Source organism: Labeo rohita, chromosome 21 (genome assembly GCF_022985175.1).
Source record: "Labeo rohita strain BAU-BD-2019 chromosome 21, IGBB_LRoh.1.0, whole genome shotgun sequence".
NCBI classification, from domain to species: domain Eukaryota; kingdom Metazoa; phylum Chordata; class Actinopteri; order Cypriniformes; family Cyprinidae; genus Labeo; species Labeo rohita.
The window spans coordinates 14,185,843-14,204,866 of NC_066889.1; the positions used below are offsets into that span (position 1 = coordinate 14,185,843).

The 19,024-nt window shown below is 36.0% G+C and overlaps 1 protein-coding gene across 1 annotated transcript; it reads left to right on the forward strand.

Annotated features, from left to right (window-relative positions):
• Positions 1–1,148: 1,148 nt before the first annotated feature.
• nfrkb (nuclear factor related to kappaB binding protein) lies at positions 1,149–18,920 on the forward strand. The gene is given in 27 exon segments (XM_051093440.1): positions 1,149–1,255; positions 1,757–1,917; positions 2,010–2,211; positions 2,313–2,440; positions 2,978–3,149; positions 3,259–3,363; positions 3,431–3,504; positions 4,077–4,161; positions 4,265–4,439; positions 4,527–4,590; positions 4,592–4,639; positions 5,303–5,429; positions 5,560–5,637; positions 7,176–7,255; positions 7,336–7,382; positions 7,521–7,581; positions 7,712–7,889; positions 8,230–8,336; positions 8,416–8,539; positions 12,039–12,118; positions 12,262–12,476; positions 12,863–13,139; positions 13,252–13,461; positions 14,807–15,562; positions 16,920–17,026; positions 18,511–18,646; positions 18,737–18,920. Coding segments are annotated over 26 exon segments (3,888 nt in total). The 5' UTR covers positions 1,149–1,255; positions 1,757–1,791; the 3' UTR covers positions 18,863–18,920.
• Positions 18,921–19,024: the final 104 nt, after the last annotated feature.

The window sequence follows — 19,024 nt, forward strand, 5'->3', positions numbered from 1 at the left end:
CTATTTTCATTAAAAAATGATTTATATACTTTTTAATGTTAAACGCTCGTCTTGTCTCTCTCTGCCTGAACTGTTTTTTTCCGGTTCATGATAGTTAGGGTATGTCGAAAAACTCCCATCTCACGTTCTCCCTCAACTTCAAAATCAACCTATATCACTGTTTTACCTTTTTTGTTAAGGGTGTTTGATCTTCTTTGTTTGCAAAAACTGGGTTGGTGCTTCTGCAGTGATGTAGGATGATTTTTAAATGATTTTTGAAGTTGAGGGAGAAAATCCGATTGGAGTTTTTCGACACCCTAACTGTCTTGAACCAGAATACACAGAGTGCAGGGAGAGCAAGACAAGACGAGCATTTGAGAAGTATTTCAATTGTATTTCTTTAATGAAAATAACCAATCGTTTCACTGGATAAGACCCTTCTTCCTTGGCTGGGATCGATTACAACCCCATTTGGGATCGTTTTGAAGCCGCATTTAAACTGCATTTTGGAAGTTCAAAATCGGGGCACCATGTCAGTCCATTATATGGAGAAAAATCCTGAAATGTTTTCTTCAAAAAACACAGTTTCTTTACAGCTGATGAAAGAAAGACATTAACATCTTGGATGACAACAGGGTGAGTACATTACCTGTAAATTTTAGTTGTGGAAGTGGACTTCTCCTTTAATAGGTTAAACTAAGATCAATGAAAAATTTTAATTGTCTAAATGTATCTTATTTTTGTTTATATATTATTCATTGGTATCTTATTTCTGTTAATTTCTATGAACTGTAATGTAAAGTTTGGAATTATTATTTGCATTTGTGAATTTAAAATCTAAAATTAAATTCTTAACTAAACTTGTATTGCCTCATGAAGGATGAAACCTATGCAAATAATGTGTCTGGCTGAAGAAGTGCATTTTATTCAGACAGCAAATAAGTCTGAGACGAGCTTTGTTCATTTCTTTATCCAAAAGCTGTTTTAAAGGCGAAGAAACTTGGATGAAAACGTTTGCTGGTGTGTGATTTAATTTAATTATAATATATTCACTTATGCACGAATATATGGATTTGTCTTTATTCGTTCATTTGTGTGTTTTTATTTAGTTATATGTACCACAGTAGTAGTACCAATATTTTCGAGAAATCATTCTTTTGCAGAATGAACGGAAGTTCAGATGACAGACCGGAAATGTGCACCAATGTTATTATTCCTACCGCTCTTGTGCGGAGCTAGCTAACATATTCATTCCTAATTTCCACCAACATTCATGGTAAGATGCTTTAAATATTAACTTGATATACGTAAAATAGATAAACGAAAACGACAGGTTTGGTTAATTACATAATAGTAGATGTAAAGGCTGAAGGGGACTATTAGCTCGTTGTATTAGCTAGTAGCAGAATTAGCAACACATCAAAGATAGTTATTACATGTGTTTTTTGTCATGAATAATTACATACGTAAAAATGGTCAATAAAGTTCTTATGGGAAATAATATGTGGTTTTATAGCTTTTAGATTCATCTGGTTTGTTGTCCTCAAATGTAATACGCAAACGAACACGCTAAACTATCTTGACAGTTTGCATACATGCTGAATCTGTTGTCATTTAAATCATTATCACAATTGCTGTGTTAGACACAAATGTGGGAAATGCAGCAATTTAATAATTATATATTTTTAAAAGGCGAGTTAATTACTAAAACAATCCTAAAGTCATACAAAATACTGCTTTTCCTTAGTTGATAATATTTAACTTTGTAAACCCACAGATACTGTCTGTGCTGCTGTGAAGGGTTAGGTAAAGATGGATGCATTGGATCACATGTTAACAGACCCACTAGAGTCTGGGATGGACCAGGATGGACGTGTGATGGAAGAATGCATGTTGGGAAACTGTAGAGTTCGGGTTCCTGAAGATTTGCTGGAGGACGTGAGTTATCATCTGTCTTATTTATATTATTTTATGAAAACATGAAACTATCTCATTATCATGTGTGCATTTGTGTCTTTGCGTAAGAGCAGCCAGAGATATTCTTCTCAGTGTTAAGTGAAAGTACATGGACAGATGTGCTCACAGACGCTCAACGGACACATCTTCGTCAACTCCTGCCTCAGTTCTCAGATAATAACATCTCAGAACAGAACAACATCATCAGCGACCTTTTCAACAACCAGAATTTCTTCTTCGGAAACCCCTTGCACATTGCCCAGAAGCTGTTCAGAGGTTACTCTCTTTGACTATTATTTTCAACCTTTGTATTTTAAAATACTTTAACTTCACTAAAATACAACTTCATGCATATTAATTTGTTCCTCTTTCCTTAGATGGTTACTTTAACCCAGAGGTGGTCAAGTACAGACAACTTTGTGCCAAATCGCAGAAAAAAAGGCACATCTACTCCCTTCAACAATACTACCACAAATTACTCAAGCAGATCCTGGTTTCTAGAAAGGTACAAAAAAATCACAGACCTCACAAAAGAGCTAATTCTTTTTCTGTTGATACTTACGTTCAGCAAGGATGCGTTAAATTGATCAAAAGTGATTGTAAAGATGTGTAGTATGTTACAAAACAATTCTATTTCAATTAAATACCATTGTTTTAAATCTATTCATCAAAAAATCTGAAAAAACATTATGATATCCACTAAAATATTAAGCATCACCATTGAAAATATTAAGAAATGTTTCTTGAGCAGCAAATCGGCATATTAGAATGATTTCTGAAGGATAATTTGATGCTGTAGACTGGAGTAATGTCTGCTAGAAATGTAGCTTTCCCATGACAGGAAACAGTTATTTTAAATGACAATAATATTTCATAATATTTACTGTATTTTTGCTCAAGTACATTTAGGCTTGACAAGCATAAAAGACTTAAAAAATCACACTTTGGAAATAACCAACTAGTTGGTGCAGCCTCTACTGTAACCCCATGTAATCTACAAATAAAAGCATGTGGTTTGTGTGTTTTTCCTCTTGTAATGTAGGAGTTGCTGGATTTGGCGGTCCGCAGTGGACCTGAGCTTGCGGTAAAACGGCGGTACCCTGTCCCCTCTCATAAGGAAATGCTAGAGCAGAGGGTGAGACGTCGAGTGGGTCACATACTGAAGGATGTGAAAACGGAGTGTGGGGACAGTAACGTGTCATCTGATGAAGATGGTGAGTGTAATGCAGTGTGAAAAACATATCTTTTTCAGCACCATTATGCTTTCATGTTTTGATTATTGATGTGATGATTTTTATGTTGATTTTATGTTCATGTAAGCAGATACAGCCTCTTGGTTGCCTGTTCCTCAGTCGCCCTCCTCCCCAACTCCAACTGTCTCTCTCAGGGTGCTACCCAGCCTTTCTACTCAGGACATGAAAACCAGAGGTCAGTTAAAACTAAAGCTTTAATGCTCTATGAGGTTATAAGAAACTAAATATGATTTTCCATTTAGACAAGCCTGAGCTGGGTGAGAAAGAGCTAAGAGCGATGCTGCACAGACACAGAGAGAAAAGAAAACGACAGCCAGTAAGTTGGCTAAAGAGGTCACTGTTTTATCACTTCTTTATATGTATTCATTTTTCCACCTGATCTCCAGTTATAATGTTAATAATGCTTTGTTTTTGTCATGTGTTAGTTAATTTTAGTTTATTTGTTTTTTTTTTCCTGCTGCACCTTTAAGAAACTGTGATGTCACCAAGTTTCAAAGTACAGAACAAGCCATTTTTGCAAAACACTTAAGTTCTTAAAGATATAGCATGTTTTTATATTACATCAAGCCCAAAAATTGCATTCTGGATTAGGACAGTGATTTTCAAACTGGAGTCCGGGGACCTCCAGGGGCTTACAAGGAAGTGCAATGGGGTCTGTAAAATAAAAAATGTAAAATTTAAATAATGAAAATAAGAATGAAATAAATTAATGCATACGTAAGGATACTTTTAACTTCTCAGTACTGTAGTGAGTAGAAAATGTAATGATGTAACACAATAGGAACTAAATAATTCCAAATATTTCTCACACCGATTGACCCAAAATGGAAAAACATGGTACTGAAAGACAATATAGATATTGTATTGAAGTAACAATCTCATTTTTAGGATCACCCTGACCTGATGACCTCTGACCTCCATCTTGGTGATATTATGTCACGAGTCAACATTGGCAGAAAAGGATCTGTTACAAGTAAGAATGATACGCTTAGTCGAAAAGCTTAATCGTTACGCTGCAATCAAAAGATTGCAGTGGAAATCTATGTGCTCAGTGTGTGTGTGCTTTTGGCCTGTAGCCGTCTTTGACCTGGCTTTACCTAAGAAGAAGATAAAGGAGGAGAGGAGGAAGAAAAAGATGCGGCCTATAAAAATGGAGTCCGAGGAGGTCTGCGATGTTCAGATGTCGGCAGCTTCTGTGAACCCAGGTCTTGCCGATGTCCCCGTTGTTCCTCCACAAAGCGTTAAAGAAGAGTAGGTCGTTCTACTGTACATAAGGTACTTTTATTCAAAAGTTATATTTAAATATCTCACACTCATCTGTTTTACTTTGTATCAAAGGCCCATGGATGAGTCCCAGACGAGCCCTGACACAGTGGAAGAGATAGCTATGAGCTTTTTTTCATTTGCTTGAGGACATCCTCAGACTGGAAAGTCTAGCAACATCCTCTGTGGTATGTGTAGCACCTGTGTGATAAGCAGTTGTGATTAAAAAAAAAAAAACATTATCATACACTACCGTTTAAGTTTAATACAAAGTAAGATTTTCTGCAAAAAATGCATTAAGTTGATCAAAAATAACAGTAAATACCTTTATTTATATATATCAGAATATTGGAGTGATTGCTGAAGGATCATGTGACAGTGAAGACTGATGTAATGGCTACTGAAAATTAAGCATTGCCATCACAGGAATAAATGACATTTTAAAATATACTCAAATAGAAAGAATTTATTTTTAATTATTATAATATTGATGTTTTACAGTATTTTTAATCAAATAAATGCAAATGTATTTTGCCTAGTTTTTGCCCTCTTGTAATGTATTAGCTTGTCCAACTCATCCATTTAAAAGTCCTTACATTTTAAAGTTGTAGATAAATTAATACATGGGCATAATTTAAATTTCTAAACTAACTTTAGCATTTTCTTTAGACTAAAAGGTCATGTAATCATGAGAAATATGCATTCAGTCAGGATTGTCCAAATTTAATAACATCTTAAATATCAAGTTTGCCGAAATAGCTGAAGGGTGTTTAATGATATTTCACTGACTTTGCTGCTCACCCTAAATATGAAATGATTGTTGTGATTGACTCTTTTATTGATGCTCTCAGGTGGAGGAGAAGGTCCAACAGTGGCAGTCGTCACCGGCCAGCACACTCAATCCCTGGTTCTCTATGGCCCCCTGCTGGTCAGAATTGGCTGTGCCTGCTCTACAGTTTCTTGCTGGAGAGAGCAAAAGTATGCCTGAATAATTTGATATATATATTTATATATATAAATTTTTCCTGCAGCTATCATTTATGATTTATATTTTGAATGATGCATGTTGATATTTAGGCTTATGCTTGATATCTATTTTCTCTCTTAGTTGGTGTAATGGCTCTGCCTACTGGCTTCGTACCTTTTGTGGAGTTCAAGGAACTTTCCCAGCAATGGAAATGGATAGGTATGATGTTTCCCCTATTTTTCTGGAGTTGTATCTAGCTATTATTAAAGGTTGTTCAAATATACAGGGTTACGTAATACACTACCATATGCTACCAAAAGCAGTAATACTGTGAACTTTTATTAAAATTTCATATAACGTTTTTCTATTGTAATATATTTTAAAATGTAGTTCATTCCTGTGATGAAAAGCTGAATTTTCAGCATCATGACTCCAGTCTTCAGTGTCACATGATCCTTCAGAAATCATTCCGACCACAAAACCAGTCATAAGTACCACAGGTATTTTTGTAGTAATAGCCAACATTGTATGGGTCAAAATGATAAGTAAGGATCATGTTCCATGAAGATATTTTGTAAATTTCCTACTGTAAATGTATCAAAACTTAATTTTTGATTAGTGATATGCATTGCTAAGAACTTCATTTGTACTTCAATTTAAAGGCATTTTCGTCAGATTCCAGATTTTAGAATAGTTGATTCTCGGCCAAATATTTTCCTATCCTAACAAACCATTTATCAATGGAAAGCTTATGATGATGTATAAATTTCAATTTCATTTGACCCACATGAATGGTTTTGTGGTACATTTTTGCTGAATAAAAGTAATGACAAAAATCCTACTGAACAGTTGTGTACACTTCAGTTGTCTTTGAAAAATGGTTAGAATATTTTGTAAAGACATAAATTTATATTTGTCTACAAACCAATTTTTAAGCATTTGAAGGTACTTAAGACTGGAGTAATGACTGCTGAAAATTAGTCGTTGGCATCACAGAAATTAATTCCATTTTAAAAATATTAAAATAAAAAGTATTTATTTTTAATTATTTTAATATTGTTTTTTTTACAGTATTTGTAATCAAATAATATTCAGCCGTAATGAGCATAAGATACTTAAAGATACTTTTAAAAATATTTTTAAAAAATCGGTAACACTTTACAATAAGGTTCATTAGTTAAGAGTAGTTTACTACTTTAGTTAACATGAACTAAGAATGAACAATACTTCTACAGCATTTATTAATCTTAGTTAATGTGAATTTAAACATTTACCAATGCGTTATTAAAATCACAAGTTGTTAACATTAGTTAATGCACTCGGTTAACAAACTAATAATAAACAACTGTGTTTTCATTAACATGAACAAAGATTAATAAATAGTGTCATAAATGTGTTGTTCATTCATTAACTAACATTAACTAATAGAACCTTATTGTTAAGTGTTACCACAAAATCTTACCAACACACATGGTATGGGAATTATACATTGAAACTATTAAAAATTGCTATATACTACATTCATCATGCTTTGGCTCTGCACAGTCTTCATGAGGTGCATCCTGTGATGCTCAAGCAGTTTTGAAAGACTTTCAATGTAATTGTTTTTATATTTATCTACAAACCAATTTTTAAGCAGTTGTCTACTAAATAAATGGGTTTTTGATTGTGTATAAATTCATACTTTTCATGCACTGGTTCATTTACAAATATCAAAACCACCAATAGTGTGCATTTCTTTACACTGATATATCCAGGTCCAAGTCAGGAGGGAGACAAAGATCTAAGTGCCCTGTGCCAGTTATGGCTGGAGTCAAAGGATCATGTGATTGTCAAGGTAGTAAACACTAAATAAGCTTTTTTTATGATAATGTAATAGCATATTCAGCGGTTTTTGATTTTATATGTGTTTTACAGCAAGAGGGAGAAGAAACCGCAGAGCTCACTCCTCCAACACCCAGAGTGTGAGTTTGACAAAGAATTACATCCTGTTTACTTAACCATCAGCGTCATACTCAAACAACATCTCCTTTGTGTTTTTAGCTGAGACTAGTGCACACACATGCCATTTCATGCTGTTTTCTTCCCCTACTCTTTATTAGGTGGACTGACTATGTAGTGAGACCTAGTACAGGAGAGGAAAGGCATGTTTTTCAAGAGCAGGTTAGTGCTAGGGTCTCACCTACCCTAAGGAGGCATGCTGTCAAACGCATATTTTTTTTCATTGTTGCACCACTTTTGGAATGCGGCCTGTTATTATTCTTTCATTCACTGAAGTGTTTGTGTTTTTTAGGAGCAGCAGCGTTATGATCAGCCGCATAAAGCCTTCACTTACCGAATGCACGGCTTTGAGTCTGTGGTGGGACCAGTCAAGGGAGTTTTTGACAAGGAGACATCGCTCAATAAAGCACGAGAGCATTCTTTACTACTGCGCTCCGACAGACCGGCCTATGTCACCATACTATCTCTTGGTAACCACTGAGTCCTCTTTCTTTTCGCAGTTCTGTAGGGATGTATTTTATCAACATGGATTATTTATAAAGATCCTTTTTCTTCCACATTTCTGGTGGTAGTTCCTCAAATTGATAACCGTTATCAGGGACAGTCCCCAAAAAAGCATGAATCACTATCATGTCATTTAAAAATTTCTTTAATTATTATGGCAAGAATGAAAGTAGAAACCCCAAAATGGGTTTGAAATGAGCATGTGAATACTGAACCATTATTCTCAGAAGGTGGAATCAGATTTGAATAGAGGTTTGAATAAAGAAACATAAAATGCATATGCGTGTTTTCTTTTTGCATTAACAGTGCGAGATGCTGCTGCCAGGCTTCCTAACGGAGAAGGTACTAGAGCTGAGATTTGTGAGTTACTCAAAGACTCCCAGTTCTTAGCCCCAGATGTCACCAGCGCTCAGGTCAGACGTGTTTCATGCTGCCGTATTTACTATTATAATATACTGGTCACTGTAACACTCAAATTTTGTCCATTTTTAGGTAAACACAGTGGTGAGCGGTGCCCTCGACCGCCTGCACTATGAGAAAGACCCTTGTGTGAAATACGACATTGGCCGCAAGCTGTGGATCTACCTTCACAGGGACCGGAGCCAGGAAGAGTTTGGTGAGCGGCCCTGTAACCAATGCATTTATTTAAAAAGTCAAAAAGCAGGGCTCTACAGTGCGATAGGACAAACACAAATATGCTGATCGGGTCAGTCGCTTTGGCAAATTGGCAAACGTTGAGTAATGTATCACAGACGTATCTCACGAATCCTGTCATAAACAAAGTGTAGAGAGAGTGTAAATAAGAGATTAATTGTGCAATGTAGAGAGCTTTATTTAATATAATGGAACTTTGTGAGATCGCGATGAACTAAGATGATTGACGGCTTTTAAAGATTTCTAAGGGAGTTTGTAAATGAGATATTGATTTAATACAACAGTTAAATAAACAAGAAGTTAATATTGTTTAATAAGTGACTTACATTGTCTGACTATAACTAGGGCTGTGACGGTGGCAGTTTTTTTCCACCGTGGTGGTAATGGACCAACTACCGTCGGGGCGCGGTGTTGATATATAATTTTGAAACATAACAAACGTGCGGTTTATTTCAGCCTACATAACAGTAAATACAGTAAATATCAAAGAAATTATATAGTTAAATAAGAAAGTAGTCAAAATAAGAACGGTAAATATTAAACATTTGTTACATAAATTCGTAACAACCTCGCCCAACTCTTGTCCGACGGTTCATTAAAATTACCGGCCCGAGTCTTTTCTCTCGCTTTCACATTACACTGTTGCCTCCATTAAAATAGCTCAGTTTTGTTTTTAATAGGAACGTGGTTATATTTTTTTTCGTTTCTTTATAAAGTTAATTAAGAAATATGTTTGGAACATTTTTGTTTGTTAAATTAAGATTTTTGCAGTAACGAAATTAAGATTTTAACATAACGACCAAGCGGCCAGAGAGAGGGCAATGAGTTGATCACAGCCTATGTTTGATCAATTTTTCCTTCTCAAACCATCACGACTTGCCTAAAATAAAATCTTCAAGCATATCACAATGTTATTTTATGCGCATACAGTCGTTTGTTGAGGGGAAGCTAAATGCGCTTTGCAGGACATGGAGGTGCCAGCGCAATCACTTGCAAAAAAATTGAAATACGCTGTAATCTTTGCTCATAAAGGTAAGCATAATATATCATCCGGAACTGTAAAGAGTGCAATTTTATTTGCGTGCACTCACAATATTAACAAAATGTTGTGCTTTTGTAAAAATAAAGAAAACAAACAAGATGCGCTTTCTGATGTCTCGGTGTTGAACAGGAACGCAGCACAAAAATGAAACAAAACTCAACGAATACTTGCCTTACAGATAAATGTATCTATAGAAAGCTTTAATTACTACTTTACTACTTTAAAACAAAACAAAACAAAAAAAATCAAATCGAAAACAAAAACTCTTTCATTTTAAAATCCGCAGAGATGCATTTTTCTCTAAAGGCGTGTCCTGGCTCAGAAAACACTACTTTATTAATAATTCATTCAAGTATGTCCTTATTTCCCTCTGACACACTCATAGTAATTACCCCGGAGCTTTGCGAGCTTTAGCCTATTGTATGCGTATGAACACGGATCTCTTCCAGCAGCTGCGTAGGCACTTGTGCTCACTGCTGCTGCTGGCGGGGACACTAAACATGGCCACGGCAGAATAATTGTTGCAGAAACACTGTATTTTATGCTTGTTATAGATTTTGTGACGTCACGTGCAGTACCGCTAGTGGCAATCGACCACCTAGTGAGTCAGTAATTCAATTTCCTATTCATAAAAACAGTCACTTGCTTTATTCCTGAATGATTCCGTTTGAACAAATCAAATGAATTAATGACTCAGTAATTAAATCACTGACTTGCCGCCACCTACTGGCAGATTTAGTTTTAGTGTCTTTTCAGTTATTTAAATCATTTAATGTTTCTATATTCAAAATTTTATATTTAAAACATTAATCTCAACATGAATTTATGAATTTGATTGCACTCATGCTACCTCTGAGCTTCATTATGAAAATACACCTACAAACCCAGTGTTCTTCTGTTCCACCTCTGTAGTACAAATTAATTTTGTTAATACTGATTTCGTTTGATTGGTAACTTATTCTTATTCTACTTGTTCTAATTTTTAAAAGCTTATAAAATATCTTTTTTTTTTTTTTACATAAAAATTTTGAAATAAAAAATATTATTTCAATAAAGTTAGAAAAATGCCATCATAAAGGTAAAAACAAAATTTCCCTGTAAATCACTTGAAATTTTGACTGTGTTCCTAAATTTTTTTAAGTTAGGAGCACAAGTGCTCCTAAATGTAAGCGTATAGCCCTGAAAAGGTTTCATTGCCACATGCAGAACATGGATCAATGCATGTGCTTGTTGTTACATTTCACTAATGAATTCCATTTATATTGCCCGACAAGTAGAACAGGTTTAGTACTCAGAGAATAGCAGACTGTATCAGGTTTCCATATGCTGCTGTTGATAAATATGAACTTGCAAAGTCATCCCAGGATGATACCAAACCAGTGCAGTTTTAGTATTATTTATGTGCTGTTTTAATATTTGTTAATAGCTTTCATTTGAATCATTTTAGCTTTTTTAGTATTTGACATTTTTATTAGTTTTTGTTTATTTATATACGTTTCTGTTTAGCATTTGTTTTTTTTTAATTACATTTTTAGTCATTGTTGCATTTCAGCTTAAACTTAAAACTGTTGTCCTGCACCTAACTGAAATGTAAGTTAAAAATAGTACATTTTTGATATCTTAATCTAAAAAATTTAAATATATACACTACCACTGACTTTTTTTGAACAGTAAGATTTTTAATGTTTTTTTTAAAGACGTCTCTTTTGCGCACCAACCCTGCATTTATTTGATCCAAAATACGGCAAATACAGTACAAATTTTAAATATTTTTACTATTTAAAATAACGCTTTTCTATTTGAATATATTTTAAAATCTAATTTATTCCTGTGATTTCAAAGCTAAATTTTTAGCATCATTCCTCCAGTCACATGATCCTTCAGAAATCATTCTAACATGCTGATTTGCTGTTCAAGAAACATTATTTATTATTATTATAATTATCAATATTTAAAACTATTTTTTTTTAATAAAAAGAATAGAAATTATAGAATGAATAGAAAGATCCAAAAATCAACATTTACTTGAAATGAAAAGCTTTTGTAATAGTATACACTATACCATTCAAAAGCTTGTCAAGATATATAATAGTTATATAATAATAAATAAATAAATAGATAAATAAATATAATGCAGGCTTGATGTGCAGAAGAAACTTCTTATAACATTAAAAAACTTTTGACTGGTAGTGTATTTATATATTTTTTATTTTCTGCTTAATTTCAGTGACTAAAAATTATTTGTAATTAACACTAAAAACATTTCCCATCTAAGAGACACGTCCTTGCACACCAGGTGCTTCCTAAGTTTTTCCTAATTCTCGAATAACTATGCAAGTAATGGCTAAGAGCAAAGAGGCATGCTTAATTTAATGTTAAATAGTCCAGATATTAAACTTGAATATCTTTCTTGAATCAGAGCGAATACACCAGGCCCAGGCTGCAGCTGCAAAAGCCAAGAAAGCTCTGCAGCAGAAGCCTAAACCAGCACCCAAACCTGTAAGTTCTTCCACACTCATCCATGACATTGTTGTTTCGCACTAATTTGAAATGTAAAGTGTCACTGTTGGTCCATGCTGATTTGCATCACCTGTTGCATATGGTTATGTTTTTTTGTGTTTTCATGTTCACGTGTGATACAGAAGGCAGGTGGCAAAGAGCCAGGAAGTAAGAACGGAGCTACAGAGGCTGGTCAGAGCTCAGGGAGTGAAGGAGTAGCGATTGCAACAGCCACTTTGTCTCAACCTCCTACTACCCCCACACCAAGCACACCTGGAACCCCTAAATCACCACTCCCTCCCACAGCAGCTACTCCAACCAAAGTAGGCGCCCCAGAACCCGTCAAAAGCAATCCCAGGTCAGTAGCTGATAAACAGCCAAGAAAGAATTTTCTTTAGGAGCTAATCTGGCAAATACCAGTTCCTTATTGGCTGAAAATCTTGTCATCACTTTTTCATCTTCACAACCCATATGACTGGCTGACGTCTGTGGAACACTGAGGAAATTCAAAATTAGGAAATTCCAAAAATGTTTACTGAAATTCTTTCAGTCTTTCCTTTTCTTTTCAAGTCATGCAGGTATCAAACAACGTGAGGGTGCGGAAACGACACAGTCACCTTTGGTTGAACTATTACTTTAATGTGTATCTCACAAGGACAAATTTAGCCAGAATTACTCACATGCTTCATTCTTGATTATTTGACTTCAGTGACTGTAATTTAACTTCTCTTTTTTTACCAACAGTGTCCTGTTGGTGTCTCCTCCTTCCATGCCTCAGTTAGGAACGCTGCTATCTGCCAGTCAGCCTAATCCACAGGTTTCCCAGCAGGCCTCTACGCAGCCTGCAACTCGGGTAGTGGCACACTCTGCTGCCACTGGCTCTCTGCCTCAGGTGCGAGTTGTCACCGCCCAGCCTGGTCTTCAAACATCCTCTGCGGGACAGGCAGCCACGTTAGTGCATCAGAGCCCTCACCACATCAGAGTGCCTGTCACTGTGGCCCACGGAAAGAACATCACGCAGGTGCACTACAGCATCTCAGATTACATTAACGTGTGTGTGTTCAGTGTAGTATAAACAGATGACGTGTTATTAAGAACCTGTATTACATTCTTGTTTGTCTGTCTTTGAGCAGGCGGTGGTGTCTCTGCCACTAAGAGGCCAGTCTGCAGGAAGTCCCATACAGGTGCAGGCTTCAAGGGGTCAGGCCAGTCTTACGGTTCCAGGTCTTGCCTCTGCAGTCACAGTAACTAAACCTCAGACAAGCTCCCCTGCCAGTCCGGCACACAACCCAACGTCACCTGCAGTATTGCAGGGTGTCAGCAGCCAGAATATTATCAAACAGGTACAAACTGACTCAGAGTGCATTATACTCTGTTTACACCAGGTATAAACTGTGGATGCATGTTTAGATTCAGTGTTGGACATCTACAGGTGATATTCAACTGTAGATTGCAGAATGTTAATTATTTTACCAAAATAAGAAGGATCATACAAAATGTATGTTTTTCTATTTTTTATTTAGTACTGACCTGTATAAGATATTTCACATAATAGATGTTTACATATAGTCCACAAAAGAAAATAATAGTTGCATTTATAAAAATGACCTTGTTCAAAAGTTTACATACACTTGATTCTTAATACTGTTGTTCATGAGTCCTTTGTTTGTCCTGAGCAGTTAAACTGCCTGCTGTTCTTCAGAAAAATCCTTTTAAAATCATTCAAAATGTTTTCACCCCAGGCTCTTAAAGCATTGTGTTTCTATCTGAAGCATCAGTGAGTGTTTGAACCTTCTGTAATAGTTGCATATGAATCCCTCAGTTGTCCTCAGTGTGAAAAGATGGGTCTCAAAATCATACAGTCATTGTTGGAAAGGGTTTAAATACAAAAAATGCTGAAAAAACAAAGAATCTGTGGAACCTGGACTTTTCTGACAAACAGCAGGCAGTTTAACTGTTCAGGACTGTCACTAAAAAAACACAGCTGTGCATCATTCAGGTAACAACACAGTATTGAGAATCAAGTGTATGTAAATGTTTGAACAGGGTAATTTTTATAAATTCAACTATTATTTGTGGACTATATCTTATGTGAAATATCTTATAAAAAATGACATGAATTTTGTATGATCCGTCTTATTTTTGTAAAATGCAAGGTGTATGTAAACTTTCGACTTCAACTGTACATTAGATATGCATGTTTTTGCATTTCGATTACCTTTGCTGTCATCTTACGCTTACTTGAAGCGTTAATTCAACCAAAAATGAAAATTGTCATTAATCACTCACCCTCATGTCGTTACAAACTAGTAAGACCTTTGTTCATCTTCAGAACACAAATTAAGATATTTTTGATTAAGTCTGAGGGCATTCTGACCCCGCATAGACAGCAACGCAACTGAAATGTTCCCAGGCCCATAAAGATAGTAAGGACATCATTAAAATAGTCCATGTCACATCAGTTGTTCAACCATAATTTCATGAAGCTTTGAGAATACTTTTTGTGCAGTCAGAAAGCTTTTGGATTTCATCAAAAATATATTAATTTGTGTTCTGAAGATGAACGAAGGTCTTATTGGTTTGGAACGACATGAAGGTGAGTAATTAATGACATAATTTTCATTTTTTGGGTGACCCTTTAACCCGTCTATTTCTATGTTGAATCTCACTCACTTTTGTTTCATTCAGGTTGCAATCACTGGTCAGTTAGGTGTAAAGACCCAGAGTGGAGCAGGGATCCCTCTCACTGCCACTAACCTTCGCATTCAAGGGAAGGATGTACTCCGCTTGCCCCCTTCCTCAATCACGACTGACGCCAAAGGTCAGACAGTACTTCGCATCACTCCGGACATGATGGCCACCCTCACTAAATCTCCAGTGGCCACTGTGAAACTCACTCCAGACATGCTGAGCAGTGCCACAAGCTCAGGCAGCAAGAGCATCTCTGCTACATTACATGTGTCTCCACCCCAGCCATCACCTCCTGCATCGAACACCGCTGCCTCTGCCACAGCTGAGAACTTAGGTGCCAAAGCACCAACCACCCTAGTGAAGGTTCACCCGGAGCTGAAGGCCGCCTGTGATACCGCCATCCGCCTCATGCCCGCCTTGGCCGTCACTATGGCTGACCCCAAGGCCCGCACGTTCTCAACAGTCACCTCGTCCGATTCTAAAGCAGGCACTACTATTCGAATAGTGCCAAACCTTGGGGTAATCCCTCAGAAACAAGGTCAGACTGTCTCAATCAGCACAACCACCACAAGTACAAAGCCTGTTACGGTTTCATCAGGGGCGGCCACTGTTACCATAGCCACCAGTGGAGTGGGAGGGGCCAAAGGCGTGACGCTGGGCCCTGCAGGCACAGGCTCTACACTTTCACTGGGCACTGCTGGGGCCACGGTCAGACAGGTGCCGGTCAGTGCTACTGTAGTAGCCACACAAGCAGTAAGTTCATCTTTTAGTATACGATTCATTAATTTATTTCAAAATGAATGAGTGTGACAGACGGGTGTTTGAAAAACACTTTTTAGTAGGAAAATGTAACGTTCAAAAGGTACATTAATGCTCTTGAAAAAAGTATCATATGTTCACCAAAGCTGCTTTAATTTGTAATTTAAATACAGTAAAAACAATAATATTATTAGAATTTTAAATAACTGTTTTAAAGTATTAAAATACTATTTTAATATATTTTAAAGTGTAATTTATTTCTCTAATGGCAAAGCTGAATTTTTAGCAACCATTACTCCAGTCTTCAGTGTCACATGATCCTTCAGAAATCATTCTAATATGCTGATTTGCTGCTCAAAAATATGTTTGATTATTATGAATGTTGAAAACTGCTGTGCTGAAACTGTAAAATCATTTTAAGGATTCTTTGATTAATAGAAGGTTAAAAATGTATGTTAATATAATTATTAAAACAAAATTATGTTAATAATTTTTTTATTTTAAGTTATTTATTCTAAGGCTGCTTCACATTGCAAAGAATGCAGTCCCATTACAGCCTTAGTTAAAAAAAATCAAGATGGTGTTAAAATATGTTGATTATAAATACTTCATTTTCATTTAATTGCTTTAATCCTGAATAGTATTAAAGGGATGGTTCATCCAAAAATTCTGTCATTAATTACTCACCCTCATGTCGTTCCAAACCCGTAAGACCTTCGTGACACGTTCAAGGGCCAGAAAAGTAGTAATGGCTTTGGTTAAATAGTCCATGTGACATCATTGGTTCAACCGTAATGTTATGAAGCTACAAGAATACTTTTTGTGTGCAAAGAAAACAAAAATAATGAGTTGATTCAACAATTTCTTCTCTTCCATGTCAGTCTTCGACACACGTTCATATTCAGTTGTGTTACTCGTGCATCGAAGACTGACACGGAAGAGAAGAAATTGTTGAATAAGATAAATTAATTTTGTATTCACGTAGCTTCATAACATTAAAAGTTGAACCACTGATGTCACATGGAATATTTTAACAATGTCCTTGCCACCTTTCTATTAAGGGTCAAAAAAGCCCTTAATGTTCTGAAGATGAACAAAAGGACTTACGGGTTTGGAACAACGAGGGTGAGTAATTAATGAAAGAGTTTTTATTTTAAGGTGAACTGTCCCTTTAATATGAGACTATTAAATCACAAATATTTACTGCTTATTATGGTATACACTAGAGTGTTGCAAATCTGGGGTTTAATTTCAGTTAGAATGGAGTTAGGCTTTGGAACAGAGCCACTGTCTGTTGTGCATAACTGCTTGTTACAATGATGATTGAAACTCTAATCTTTGCTCTTTTCAGGGAAAACTTCCCACAAGGATTACAGTGCCTCTATCTGTCCTCAGCCAACCCTTGAAAAATAAGAGTGTGGTCACTACTCCCATTCTTAAAGGGAACTTAAGTACCAAGTGAGCAATCATCTATCTTTCATCATCTAATAGTAAACAATAGGGCTGGGTAAAAAAAAAAAAAAAAGATTTCTTGAATTTAATCGATTCTCTTTCACGAAACAATATTGATTCTTAAATCCCAAGAGTCGATTAGTCTCGCCTGTTTTCAGTTAATGAACAAAACATTGTAGCACACCTCCCATCCAATAGAGTATTCTCCCGACGCGTCATCAGTCGGCCATATTAGTGGCATGTAAACAGTGCTGCTGAACTGAACAAAACTTGCATATTTTTCTGATTATTGCTCTTGAAAATGGTTAATTATTGTCATGTTTTAGGCTGCACTAATCGGTTAGACAGGAAAAAACATTTGTAGTACTATAGACTTATAAAGAGTTATAACAAATCAAGGAGAAGGGTGCAAAAAACTGTCTGTGGAACAAAAGGCATTTGTGGTTGGCCCAACCAAACCAGGAGTTCCAGCGCAAGAATCTTGACAACATTCTTGTTTGTTCTTATCATTTCTGGTCAGGTAGGTGAAATAGTAGGCTAATATCGTAATTAATCCTGCTCATATGTATCTTTACCACCTATTAACTTTAGTTTGTAAAAATATTGCGCCCTTTCCTGTTTTTTAAGTGCTTTTCCATATGATTTAACAGCTTCTACATGTTTTTTCCGTGGTTTAGACAGCATAAATTAGCAGAACATATTCAGTAGTACATTAACCATACAGTCAGTGCTGTTGTTTACATCCGAGTATCGCCAATATGTGCATGCATCCGGGTAACCGACTAAATCGTGACGTAAGTGCAAACCATTTATAAATCTTAATAAGCTTTGTGCTTTTTTTGTGCTTTGAAATCTGAAACAAAGTCTCAGAAAGAAAGAGTACAACTTGCCGAAATCCGTATCCTATCTCATGTAATCACTCAATCAGTGTTTTAACTGCTGAAAGATGTCAGTGTAACAACTTGTAAACAATGTCACATAACGTCAGATTTACAGCAGAAAAAACATATTCGGTGACCATAAACTCGTTAGTCAGCTAGAAAAATGAACTCTAGAGAGGAGCTTTTTGCTAACTATATGCACCATATAACACATTAATTAAATTTTTTGCTGTTCTTCAATAATTAAGTTTGGAAAAGTTTATGACAGGCACCATTTAAATGTTTATATTTCAAAAACAAATTGGAGAAGAAATATAATTATGTAATTTAAAGTTAACTTGTAGTTATATATAGTAATTTTAACCTTTAATATTATAGTAATGTAGTACCAACTGACTCCCATGTATATTTTACAGCGTTAGTTGAGAGTTCTTTCTTGAGAAAATCCGCCTTGTACTGTAGCTGATATATTTCCAAAATAATATTGAATCGACTCTTGAAATATGTGTCAAAACCCAGCCCTAGTAATCAAACATCAGTCTTAAATTGCAGGCTTTTTTATTTAGGTTCCCTATTGTCTAAAATGGCAAATATGTCTTTTGTTTTTAGTATCAGCAGTCTGGGGAGGAACATTATCCTGACTACCATGCCGGCAGGCACCAAGTTGATTGCTGGGAACAAGCCTGTCAGCTTTGTAACTGCTCAACAGCTGCAGCAGCTACAGCAGCAGGGACAAGCCACCCAGGTTGACTTATCTGACTCCTAAACAAACTAAAACTGGTCTTACAAGCTAAACCATATGTGTGCGTTAACCAAATATGTTTCTGTGCCCCAGGTTCGAATCCAGACGGTACCGGCTCAGCAGCTACAGCGCACAGCCGCCAGTTCTCCGAAATCCACAGTGTCGACAGTGGTGGTTTCTACCGCACCCTCGCCGAAGACAAACCCAGACCCTCAGTGAGACCTATAATAGTTAAAGGCCATAGCTCTAGCCTCTTCATAAACATCATAAAAAAGAAGCACAGACCTCAAAACATAAACAGTCTTACTCTGCTTTCCCATGAAACTTGGATATGGGCAAACAGTGTCAGATTCTAATTGCTGGTCTTGTCCTGACGCAGCT